Here is a 12470-nt window from a genome sequence, read left to right as displayed (position 1 = left end):
GGGGACACCTTGTGTCTAGCCAGCATCTCCACCACCACCACCACCCCGGTGCAGGCTCACCTGTCAGGGATGAACTCCCTCCCTCCACCCAATCACTGTGGCTGGGATTGGGGCCCTGCGCTCAGTCCCAGGGGGGCCTCCTGACTAATGCTCCCTCTCAGCGGTGGAGTCGTGTGAGCAAAAATCCTACTTTTGTGAGCTGCTGGCCTTAAAATGGTGAGCGAGCGATTTGGCTATTGCATAAATGAGCTGAGAGAAAAAGGTGTGAGCCGGAGGCTTAAAAACTGTGAGCTAGCTCACACTCAGTTTAGAGGCTACTGCATAAATTACTTTGGCTCGTCCATCAATTAGTTTGCTCTGGAGCCCTCCTTCCTGAGTTAAGGCAAAAAATGTGTGAGCCGGAGGCTAAAGAACTGTGAGCTGGCTCACACTCACTGAGCTTAGAGGCTACTGCATGAATTACTTTGGCTCCTGCATCAATTAGTTTGCTCTTGGAGCCCTCCTTCCTGAGCTAAGACGAAAAGGTGTGAGCCGGAGGCTAAAGAACTGTGAGCTGGCTCACACTAACCCAGTTGAGAGGGGACACTGGCCACCGGTTGTCTCTACTGGTTCCTGGCCGTGACCCTTCAGGAGCCTGCCCGCTTGCTAAAAGGCTGGTCCTGAAACGGGAAGGGCCGTGGGGCTCGGGCAGAGCACCTGCCTGCCGTGCAGAAGGTCCCGGGTCCACATCCCCAGTTCAGGGACCAAGCCACGGGTGGTGTGAAAGGCCTCAGCCCGAGACCCTGAAGACCCGTGGGGCCAGGGCCGTGGCTTAGCAGGAGGGTGTCTGCCGGGCGCGCAGAAGGTCCCCGGTTCCGTCCCCAGGGGCATCTCCAGTCCAAAGGTGCTGTGAGAGTCTTCCTCTGCCGGAGGCCCTGGAGAGAGAGAGAGCTGCTGCCAGTCCGAGTGGGCAAGGCTGGCCTTGATGGACCCCGTCTGGTTCTATAGCAGGAGGCTTCATGTCACCAGATTGGTTTCTTTGGCTGGGGTGGGGCGGGGGGGAGGTGCTAAATGCCCAACAGGAGGGCTGAGAGGGACTCTGGAAGAGCCCTGGAGCCAGCTGGGACTTGTGGGGTCCCGATTCAGGGGGAGAACGCCCTGCTTCCATGCCGGAGTCCCCAGGCGGTGTTCCGCGTCGCCACTAAAAAGAATCAGGAGGAGGTGCCACAGGAGACCGAGACCCAGCAGAGGAGGCCCCACGGTCCCACTCAGCAGGATGAGAGGTGGTTGCATGTTGCCATGGGGTGGGGGGAACCCAGTTGTGACAAGAAAGGGCCCCCCCTCCAAGCTGTGTCGTGGTGAAGTGCGCGGACTCTAATCTGGGAAAACCGGGTTCGATTCCCCACTCTTCTACTCGCAGCTGCTGGATGACCTTGGGCCATAGTTCAGCCGTGGTTCTGGCAAGAGCTGTCCTTGAGAAAGAGCAGTTTCTGTCAAAGCTCTCTCGGCCCCACCCACCTCACAGGGTGTCTGTCTGTTGTGGGGAGGGGGAGGGAAAGGAGTTTGTGAGTCGCTCTGAGACTCCTTTGGGTAGTGAAGGGCCATGGGGTATCAATTCAATCTCCTCTTCTTCGTTCCTCTACCAATATTTCAGTGCCGTCGACCAGGGCCAAACGGGGTGCTTTGCAAATTCCCAAGCCGGCCAGCAGGACGTGCACGACCCCAAGGCGCATGTCAGCCACCAGGAACTCCTCTCGGGGGCTTGAGGCAGTGCCCCCGGGGGCTCCCGAAGCCCTCACTCACGGCGTGCAGAAGAAGGCCCCTGGCACTGTACAACTCCACGCAACGCCCGGAGGAGTTGCTCAGGGCCATGCGACCACCCGTGCCCACGGCAACGTCAAAGTAGGCCTTGCCCCGCAGCAGGGGAAGCAGCCGCCCAGGGGTGGGGGCCCACCACCAGCTCCTGCAGCCGCCGGTTCCCACCACATAGAGAGGGCCTCCCGCGGCGGGGGTGGCGTGGAGCCCGTGGAGGAGGCAGAGCTGCCCGGGCTGGCTGCCCGGCTCGCCCCACTGCCCCACCTGCTGGTCCCTCTGGGGTGATGGAGGCAGGGGAGGGCTTTGTGACATCACAGCCTGGGCCCGTGGGTCTGGGGGAGGCCCCCCTCTCTCTCCCTCCCCAGTGCTTGGCTGCCCTCCCGCCCTCCCCACTCCCGGGCCCCACTCGACTTGTCCACCCACCCGTGCGCAAGATGGACGGTGGGACCCAGACCCTGGCGCTTGGGGAGGCTGATGCCAGCTGGGAGCTCATCAGGGACAAGGTGAGGGGCAGTGCCATCAACCCCCCACCCACCTACCCACACACCCTTCATCAGACCCACCACCCCTGGGAGGGGCGCCAGGAACAAAACCAGTTTAGTGCCACTCCGCTCTCAGGGAGGGAGGGAGGGGGTGCTTAGTCATCTCCTGGACTCCAGAATGCCACACCACCTGCTCTGTGCAAAAAGGGAGCCGGGAAATGGTGCACGCATCCCGGGAACAAGGGATGCGGAAGAGCGTGGGCCCAATTCTGCCAGGGAACAGTGCTGGCGGCTGAGACCCGGCGCCAGCCAAAGCTGCCTTCTGCCTGGTCAGGGCTTGGAGGCCAGACCCAAAGGGCTGTATTTAGCCAGGGGTGGGTGGGTGTGTGCAAAGGTTTCTCTCCTCTTGTGCGCCTGGTGCGTTTGGTCAGGTTGACCAGAGACGAGACTTCATTGAGGGGGTGAACAAGCACAGAGGGCAAGGGGGACCCAATAGGTGTTGTTTCCCTGGACCTCCAGAAAGCTTTGGATAAAGGTCCTCATCAAAGGCTCCGAAGCAAACTCCACAGCCATGGGATAAGAGGACAAGTCCTCCGGTGGATTACAAACTGGTTATTTTGCAGGAAACAGAGAGTGAGCTTAAATGGGCAGTTCTCACGGTGGACAGGGGTAAGCAGTGGGGTACTGCAGGGCTCGGTACCGGGTCCGGTGCTTTTTTCGCCTGCTTCTTCATGACTTGGGAGCTGGGAGTAAGCAGTGAAGTGGCCAATAAAAGTCCGCATGGTCAAAGCAACGGTATTCCCAGTAGTCATGTATGGCTGCGAGAGTTGGACTGTAAGGAAGGCCGAGCGCCGAAGAATAGATTCTTTTGAACTATGCTGCTGGAGAAGACTCTTGGACTGCAAGAAGATCAAATCAGTCAATCCTAAAAGAAATCAACCCTGACTGTTCCCTGGAAGGCCAGATAATGAAACTGAAGCACAAATACTTTGGCCACCCAATGAGAAGGGAGCACTCACTGGAGAAGAAGACCCGGATGCTGGGAAAGACTGAAGGTCAAAGAAGACGGGGACGGCGAAGGATGAGATGGTTAGACAGTGTCACAGATGCAACGAACATGAAGTTGAGCAAACTTCAGAGAACGGCGGAAAACAGGAGGGCCTGGCGTGATCTTGTCCATGGGGTTGCGAAGAGTCGGACTCGACTGTGCGACTGAACAACAACAAAAGTGAAGTGGCTAAGTTTGCAGATGACACGAAGTTGTTCAGGGCCATGAGAACCAGGCAGGGCTGTGAGGCACTCCAGAGGGATCTATTGAGGCCGGACAGGTGGACGTCAGGGTGCCAAATGAGGTTCATTGTGGGCGAGTGCAAAGTAACCCCAACTATAAATGCACATTGATGGGGTCCAAACTGGCAGAGACTGACCAGGAGAGGGAGCTGTGGGAGACAGAACTCACCGAAGATGTTGTCTCCATGTGCAACTGCAATTTAAAAAGGCAAATGCCATGCTGGGGATGATTAGGAAGGGGACTGAAAACAAATCATCCGGTATCATAATGCCTCTGTATAAATCGCTGGTGCGGCCTCACTTGGCATACTGTGTACAATTCTGGTCACACCTCAAAAAGGGGATTATAGCATTGGAGAAGGTGCAGAAAAGGGCAAGTAGAATGATAAAGGGGATGGGACCCCTTTTATATGAAGAAAGGTGAAAGGGGCGAGGGCTCTTTAGATGGGGAGAAACGGCGACTCAGGGATGGCATGACAGTGGCTTCCAGGTAAGTAATCGTTTATGTACTTTTCCTTTTAAAGTTTTAATGGATAAATGTTGAATACCTACGATTGGAAAATAATAAAACTTTTGTTTACCAAAGAAAAAAGAAAAATTATACCATAAAACTGCACATGAATAAAATATTAAGTTTAGTAGCCACCTTTTGGCTGCATCAGCCAGCCCTAAAAACAAGAACATACGAAAAACTCTTATGGTGGAGACCAAAAGGTCCTCCTAGACCATATCCCTGCTCTTCAAAGTGACCAACCAGATGTTTCCACAAAGCCTACTATCCGGGCATGAAGTCAAAAGCTTCCTTGGTTGTTGCCCTTCCCCAGCACTTGGTATTCAGAGGTAGAATGCCTCTGAACAAGGAGGTTTCATTTAGCTATCATGCTACATAGCCATTGACAGACCTCTTCTGCAAGAATGTATGTATTCACACCCCTTTCAAAGCTGCTTAATGCTTCTGGGCCAGTTGCCCACCCTCGTTGCATTTTAGGGCTTGTGCCCATTTCACCTAGTGGCACTGGAGCGCTTTAACTGTAAACGACACAGACAGCTCCATGAATCTGCTTTATGAATGACAGATTAGTTTTTCTCCTAGACTATCCTGCGTAGCCTCTTGATAAGCATTCTGTAATTTGCTTGGCATGATCTTATACATAAAGCAGCTGGCAGGTACAATTTTATTATCCTGGCTATAGCTTTTAATGTGATTGATCACAGCCTGTTATGGTACACTGCATCTGGAGAAAACAGAATTGCCCCCCCCCACTCTCTTGATAAAGTAGTTGGGGGGGGGCGGCAAGGAATATAGAAAAGAGAAGAAGCTTAGCTGCATCCCCGATGCAAATCTGAGCTGGAGCTCAAAGTGCAGGGATTTCTTTTGTCATTAGCAAACTTCCTTCTAAAGAAATAAAACAAGAAATGAGATTATTCGCTTTACACTGCTTGGACCCTCTGTGGGGAAGAGGACAATGGTGGGCATTGCCTTAAGGCTCACACTGGTTTGAGGACTCCACTAAAGTTTATGAAGCCACCACTCTTACATTGGAAGTCAGCTGGAATAGAGGCAAGAGCTGCTCTTACAGAAAGGGAACTGTTACCAGAATGGCCTTCGGTGACGGAGCCTGAAGTTGAAACTCTTATTTCAACTTTAGCCTCCGAAAAATCACCTGGGGAGGATTTAATACCTCCCGATTTAATTTAAAAAAACCCTTTCCTAGGTGGTGGATCCCCATATTGGTCACATTGTTTAATCAGATAAATAACTTAGATCTATTCCCAACAGGCTGGAAAACCAGGACAATATAAAGAAGGTAGAGAAGGAAGTCCTGTTCTCCCTTCCCCACAATACAAGAACTCCTTGTGGGGCACTCCATGAAATTAATGAGCAGTAGACTTAGAACAGCTCAGAGAAAGTCCTTCTTCACTCAAAGAGTAATTAACCCAGGGAATTCACTGCCACAGAAAGCAGTGGCGGATATGGGCATAGACCGCTTCAATAGCGAATGGGATAAACATCTGGAGCAGAGGCCACAAGGTACAGGTGGAACACTCTGCCTGGGGCAAGGGGTGTTCTGTATTCTTAGTGCTTGGGGGGCTTCTGGAGTCATGGCCCCGCCGGTAGACCTCCTGAGGGCCCCTGGGTTTTGGCCCCTGTGTGACACAGAGTGTTGGGACTGGGTGGGCCACTGGCGCCTGATCCAGCATGGCTCCCCTTCTGTTCTTATGACGGTCCTCCTGCTGATTCCCAGCCAGCTGGCGGTTCTCTTCCTCCCGCTTTCCTCGGCCCTGACTGGCTCACAGAGGCAGCGGGGCTCCCCTCCTCGTTGTCTGGAGTGCCAGCCTGGGCGTGCCTCCAAGGCAAGCCCCGGCCTGGTCCCTCCAGAAGGAGGCAAGCGAAGAGTCACTCTTCAGGGCTGTGGGCCAGCCTCTGGCTGAACGCTAGGCCGGGCAGGCCGAGCCCGAGCCCCCCCCCCCGGGGGGGGCGGGGACAGAGAGGCCTGGGAGCCAGAGGCACGGGGCTCCCTTTCTCTCCCCCCGCCCTCGACCTTACATTGCACCTCTGCCTGGAGAACAGACAAGGCCCCGATGAAGGGAAGCTCACGGGAACATAAAGAGAAGCCAGCATCCAACACTCTGTGTCACACAGTGGCCAAAGACACCAGGGGCCACCAGGAGGTCCAGCAGTGGGGCCAGGACACCAGAAGTCCTCCCACTGTTGCCCCCCCCCCAAGCACCAAGAAGACAGAGCATCCCTTGCCCCAAGGCCATTTCGGCTTCCCAAGGGAAATAGTCTTTGGGTAGACTTTAATTCTAAGCTCTGCGCTTAGAAGAGGAGGAGGAGATTGGATTTATACCCCTTGCCCTTCACTACCCAGGAGTCCCAGAGCGGCTCACAAACTCCTTTCCCTCCCCCTCCCCACAACAGACACCCTGGGAGGCGGGTGGGGCTGAGAGAGCTCTTGACAGAAATGCCAGAACTACGGCTTGCCCAAGGTCATCCAGCCAGGTGCAAGTGGAGGAGGAGTGGGGAATCAAACCCCGTTCTCCCAGATTAGAAGAAGAAGAGATTGGATGTATCCCCCGCCCTTCACTACCCAAGGGAGTCTCAGAGGGGCTTGCAAACTCCTTTCCCTTCCCCTCCCCACAACAGACAGACACCCTGTGAGGGAGGCGGGGCTGAGAGAGCCCTTGACAGAAACGGCTCTTTTTCAAGGACAGCTCTTGTCAGAACTATGGCCTGCCCAAGGTCATCCAGCAGGTGGAAGTGGAGGAGTGGGGAATCAAACCCCGTTCTCCCAGATTAGAGTCCGCACCCTTAACCATGACACCAAAATGGCTTTTAAAAAACCACCACCCATCCCTCACAAGAACTAGCCCCATTGTGCAAGGGCAGATCCGCTGCGCTCCGGCCTGGTCCGAGGAGAGGTTTGAGGCCCATCCCACCGCTCTCTTCCCTCCGTGGGGTGAGACAAGCACCACCATCCTGACGGGGCTCCCCCTCCCCTCCCCCCCTTTAAGTCTCCCCCCCCCCTTCCCCCCCCCAGCCTGGGTCACTGTGGCTGCAGCCATTCGGTGACATCAGGGCAGTTCGGCCAATAGCGCACCACGGGGTTTTCCAGGGACAGGCTGCTTCTTGGCGCGCCCACTGTCGTCACGTGCACAGACAGGCCCAGTCGTGCAAGCCGAAGGTGCCCCCACGGCCTCCCCTCTCTCGCGGCAGGTGATCGAGGAGCGCTTCGGGCCGACGGTGGTGCCCGTCCCCTTCCTGGAAGACGCCGCCTCCTACGACCTGCTGACCGTCCTCATCAAGAAGCCCCAGCTGGGGCAGAGCCTCCTGCGCCGGCCGCGCTGCCTGGTGCCCGTCGGGCCCCTGGAGAACCTGCTGCACGGGGCCACGGCCGCCCGGGAGCTGACCCACTGCACCCGCGAGTACAACGCCCGGGTGCGGGGCGAGTCGCGCTACGAGGAGACGCGGCTGGTGGACGGGGCCCTGCGGCACATCCACCTGACCCTGGCCGGCGTCCACAAGAAGGTGGCCTTCCTGGTCCTGCGGCCCGGGGCGGTGGCCCTGCGGCCGGACCTGCCCTGGCTGCGCGGCCAGAGCAGCCTCTACATCATCTACGAGGTCTTCTACTGCGGCAGCCTCGGCCTGGCCGTGGCCCAGGGGGCCGAGCACCGCGCCCTGCAGCTGGAGCAGCCCCTGCCCGTGGCCTTCTCCTGCCTCAAGTTCGCCCTCAGCAGCAAGGGGGTGCTGGGCTCCCAGAAGCCCATGGGCCACAGCCTGCCCGCCAGGGCCGCCTGGGTGAGGATGGCCATGCTGGAGGCCCCCGCCCCCGCCCTGCCCCTGCTGCCGCCCCTGCCCAAAGAGGGCGCCGGCGGGCGCAAGCGCTGGAGGCCCCTGGGCAGGCCCTCCCGCACCCTGGCAGGTGAGAAGGCCGGAGCGGCCGGAAGTGGGGGGTGGGGGGTGGGTTGGGACCTGGGGGAGGGACCGCAGGGCAGGGCGTCGTGCTGCAGAGCCCACCCGCCAAAGCGGCCGTTTTCTCTGGGGGGAGCAGACCAGTGTTCCCTCTAAGCTGAGTGAGTGTGAGCTAGCTCACCATTTTTTAGCCTCCGGCTCACAGATTTTGGTCTCAGCTCAGGAAGGAGGGCTCCAGAGCAAACCAATGTAGGCAGCAGCCAAACTGGCTGCTCACCACTTTAATGCCATGATGCTCGCAAGGTAGAATCTTTGCTCACAGGACTCCACAGCTTAGAGGGAACATTGGAGCAGACCCTCTCGGCGCCTGGAGATGAGCCGCAACATCCCGGGGGGTCAGCAGGCCCTCCCCGACGCCCTGCCCCCTGCACACGCACACGTCCCTTGCTCGCCACAGAGGCTCGAGGGCTGGCTGAGCGCCCTGCCGGCGACAGAGAGAGGCAGGCTGCTGGTCGGGCTTCCCAGGGGAAAGGAGAGGCCAGAGCGGCGGCCCAGACCCCGCCCCACAGGGGGGGGAGCAGGCAGAGGGCCACCCTCAGGCCCCCCAGACGGGAAGGGGAGAGGCTGGCTGTTGCCGGCAGGGCCTGCCTTGTCTGCCCTCGGTTGCTTGGTGCGGGAATCAACCTCCCAGCAGCAGCAGCAGCAGCGTCCCGTCCAATGCTCCCTCTAAGCTGCGGAGTCCTGTGTGCAAAAGTTCTCCTTTGTGGGCTCCCGGCATTGAAGTTGTGAGGGAGCGATTGGGCTGCTGCACCGATTCGCTCGCGCTGGAGCCCCACCCCTTCCTGGGCGGAGGCAAAGATCTGTGAGTTGGAGGCTAAAAAACGGTGAGCTGGCTCACACTCACTCAGCTTAGAGGGGACACGGGTCCCATCGTGGTGTTTGTTTCCCCGGCTGGAGGGGCAGGACATCTTGCTTGGTCCCGACAGCACAGCCGGAGAGGGGCTCTGTGGCTCACCCCCCAACCCCCCCCCCGGGCCCCCATCTCCTGGGTATGGAACAGCAGCCACGGGGGGGGGGAGGTATTTCCTCCACTGTGCAGGGGGTTGGACTAGAGGACCACGGAGGCCCCTTCGGACTCCGTGATTCTCGGATTCTGCCCTGAGGGCTCCAGCCCAACTATTCTGGCCTTCCCTGCTCCCAGCCCACCCCAAAGCTGTTGGAAGGAAGCCGACGACCGTGATGTAGCGTGCCAAAATAAATAAATACATGGGTTCTTCACCAACTTGAAAATTCTTTTTCCAGGATTCAGTTTACTGGAAGCAATTCAAACGCCCTCAACACCAACGGACCATGCATATGACCGTCTCGTTTCATGTCGACAACCTTTGTCAACATGGGTAGCATTGAAATATTTGGCAAACACTCTGGTCGTCTCTCCTAGTCACGTGAATGTTGGTGTGGATGGCGTTTGAATGGCTTCCAGTAAACTGAACACGGAAGAAAGCAGGGGTCATTTCCTGCAGGAGGAGGAGGAGGAGGACACCCTCAGCCGCAATGCCCCTTTGCCTGTGCCCTGCTCCATGGGCACTAATCATGGTTGGAAAGTGCAACATAGGTCTGGGGCCACTGTGCAATGAGGAGAACCCGAGGTCATTTCCTGCAGGAGTGCACAGGAGCGGAGCTCCGGCAGTAAAGAGCCCAGGGGGCAGGCACATGCAACAAGCCCCACCCCCTGCTCCCAGCAGCCCTCAGTTGGAGCAAGAAGCAGCCAGGTAAGCTACCCCGGCCCAAAACAGTCCAGTGGCACCAAGTCTTATTCAGGTAGAAGCTCTCCCTCCTCTGCAAGGACAGATCTGCACGTTCCCCCCCCCCAAAAAAAAACAGCTAGCAATCCAAAACAGTCCAGTGGAGCCTCAGCGGTGGGCGTTGCCTTCTGACACACTTCCGGTGAGGTCAGGGGGTGTGGCATATGCAAATGAGTTATGCTAATGAGCTCCTGCACCTCTTTTTTCTACGAAATGACCCCCGGAAAAAAGAATTTACAAGTTGGTGCTGTTTTGGCACGATACATCACGGTCGGTCGTTGGCTTCCATCCCGTGATCTATCTCTCTGGTTCACCCCAAAGCTGTGCCAACTCCCTGCGAGCAAACCCACACCCGCCCTCCCCGGGAACAGGCCCAAGCAGGGCAGCCAAAGGCTTTTCAAGGAAGGGGCACGCTGCCCCCCCCATCTAGATTCCACAGAATCAGGCAGAGTCAGGAGGAGCCACCAGGCCCAGGGAGGGGTTGGCCTCCTCTTCCTCCTCCTCCCCCCCCCCGGGAAAGAGCCTCTCCTCTTCGCCCTGGCTGGAGCTGCTACAGTCCGCTCCGCAGGAAGGGGAAGGCCCGCCACCCCCAGCCTGGTCCCAGTTCAACCAGCCCGATGGGGAGAGGAGCCTCACGTGCCCAGGGGCAGGGCCCCTTCTGGCCCTGAGGAGGAGGCGATTTGAACTCGGGGCTCGCCCGTCTGGGCCGGACTGGAGCCTCCTGGCTTGCGCGGGGGCGGGAGAGGGTCCCTGCCAGAGGCCCCGGAGAGCTGCAGCCCCCGACAGCCCCTCTCCCATCTCTCTCTCTCTCTCTCCCCCCACAGGGAAGTGGCCCTTCAAGCGGCAGCGGCCCAGGCTGGGGGCCTCCACCACGAGCCTGGGAGACCCGGACAGGCACTCCATGGCCCTGCCCCTCCTGGCCGAGAGCGACATAGAAGAGTGAGCCCCACCCCACCCCCGGGGGCGCCCCCCAGCAACAATAAAGGCTTTTTTGCAGACCATCCCCAGAGCCTCATGGGGAGGGGAGGGGAACCACTGGGCACGGACCCACCGGCTGCCATCCTGTGTGTCTCCCCCACTGCCCTGGCCTGAAACTGCAGCTCAGGGGCAGGACAGACGCTTGGAGGGCAGAAAGGAAGGCCTAGGATTGGGGGGGGGGCACCTCTCCAGCCGAAAGGAGCGTGGGCGCAGGTGATGTGCCTTGGCCACGGAGGCCACCCTCAGGCCCCCCAGAGGGCACGGGCTCCCCTGCTCAGCCACAGAACCTGGCCGAACTGGCATCAGCAGGGAAAAGGTCTAATAAAGGGGCCAGTAGTAAAAACCTTGAGCCAGTCCTGTGGCTAGGCCGGATACAGACTGAAATCATAAATAAAATAAAGACCTAGTTGAAACTTATAAGATACAGAAATACAGGTATTTATTAGAAAGACAGTTAAAAATGTATAAGGGCCCAGCGAAGGCCTCGTAAGAAAAGTAAAGGTGCCCTAGACACCAGGGGCCCAAGGCACACGTGGCCTGACGCGTTCCCGCCCTCTTGGGGCCTTCTTCAGAGGTCAAAGAATGTGGAGGTGCACGTGACAATAATACATATGACACTAAGATAGCCAATAAGTGAATACTGGGCCAAGAAAAGTTTAAACGGCAAGGTCTGTGGACACCAGACAAAGACAAACTACCATTTGCTTGAGGACACTCCAGCTCTGACTTAAGAGAGCCACACAGATGCTTTTTGGACCCAAATTGGAAGATGTTCTAACTCCACAACGGTGCATTCGGCACTCTCCTCTTTAGAGGCCTCGCGGACATCTCTGTCTTGTGTCTTTAGATCCTGCTGCTTCACCTTCCTTTCCTTGGTCCAGTATTCCCGTACTGATTATCTTATTGTCATATGTATTCAAGTTACGTGGACCTCAACGTTTGTTTGACCTCTGAAGACCGGCCCCAATGGGGCGGAAACACATCCGGTCGTGTGCCTTGGGCCCCTGGTGCCTAGGCCCCCTTTTTTACGAGGCCTTCACTGGGCCCTTATACATTTTTAACTGTCTTCCTAATAAATACCTGCATTTTTGCATATTATAAGTTTCAACAAGGTCTGCTACAGTCCGCTCCGCATGTCTGAACAGCGGATTCCGGTGCTCTTGGGGAGGGGAAAAGTTTAGCGGTGGGCCTAGGCAGAGTGTTAATGGAAGGCCACTGAGAAACAAGAGAGCTCGGTGTCCTTCCAGCCTACGGCCCATCCCGAGGGTGGCTGGCAGTGGGGCTAGGATTGACCCCCCTCGGTCATTGGTGTTGTGTAACGCCAGGTCCATCAACAACAAAGTCACTACCTTAAGGGATTATGTGACGGACCATCAAGTGGACCTGGTGTGTGTGACCGAGACCTGGGTGAGAGAAGGTGAGACTCTGGCTCTCACACAGCTGGCCTCCCTGGGTTACTCGGTCCTTCACCAATCATGGAATCGGGGGCGGGGGGAGGGGTGGCTATTCTCGTTCGGGAGGCTTACTCCTTCAGGGCACTCCCGACCGTGGAGATCGCGGGCATTGAATGTGTCGGCGTGCTGCTGGGGGCCGAAGAGAGTTTGGCGATTTGGCTGGTGTACCGACCGCCTAATGCACCGGCCAATAGTCTGCCGTCCCTGCTGGAGGCCGTATCAGGCTGGGCGTTGGATCACCCTCGACTGATAG

At 57.5% G+C, this 12470-nt stretch overlaps 2 protein-coding genes across 2 annotated transcripts in view; one reads left to right on the top strand and one right to left on the bottom strand.

Annotated features, from left to right (window-relative positions):
- Positions 1 to 2228: 2228 nt before the first annotated feature.
- LOC107119292 (chromosome unknown open reading frame, human C11orf42) lies at positions 2229 to 7863 on the top strand (the record flags this gene model as incomplete). Its single annotated transcript, XM_015421757.1, has 2 exons — positions 2229 to 2297; positions 7285 to 7863. Coding segments are annotated over exons 1-2 (648 nt in total), but the record flags the coding sequence as incomplete, so codon positions are not given.
- A 3468-nt stretch (positions 7864 to 11331) lies between these two features.
- FAM160A2 (family with sequence similarity 160 member A2) overlaps positions 11332 to 12470 on the bottom strand; it is a 34462-nt gene continuing 33323 nt past the window's right edge. Inside the window, exon 17 of the mRNA XM_015421756.1 lies at positions 11332 to 11433. Within this exon, the coding sequence (XP_015277242.1) occupies positions 11332 to 11433 (102 nt within the window). The remainder of the gene's footprint in view (positions 11434 to 12470) is intronic.

This window comes from Gekko japonicus, unplaced genomic scaffold, assembly GCF_001447785.1.
Source record: "Gekko japonicus isolate JY-2015 unplaced genomic scaffold, Gekko_japonicus_V1.1 scaffold4125, whole genome shotgun sequence".
Taxonomy (NCBI): Eukaryota; Metazoa; Chordata; class Lepidosauria; order Squamata; family Gekkonidae; genus Gekko; species Gekko japonicus.
The sequence above is the reverse complement of the archived record's forward strand: the minus strand, read 5'-3'. Positions and strand labels throughout refer to the sequence as shown.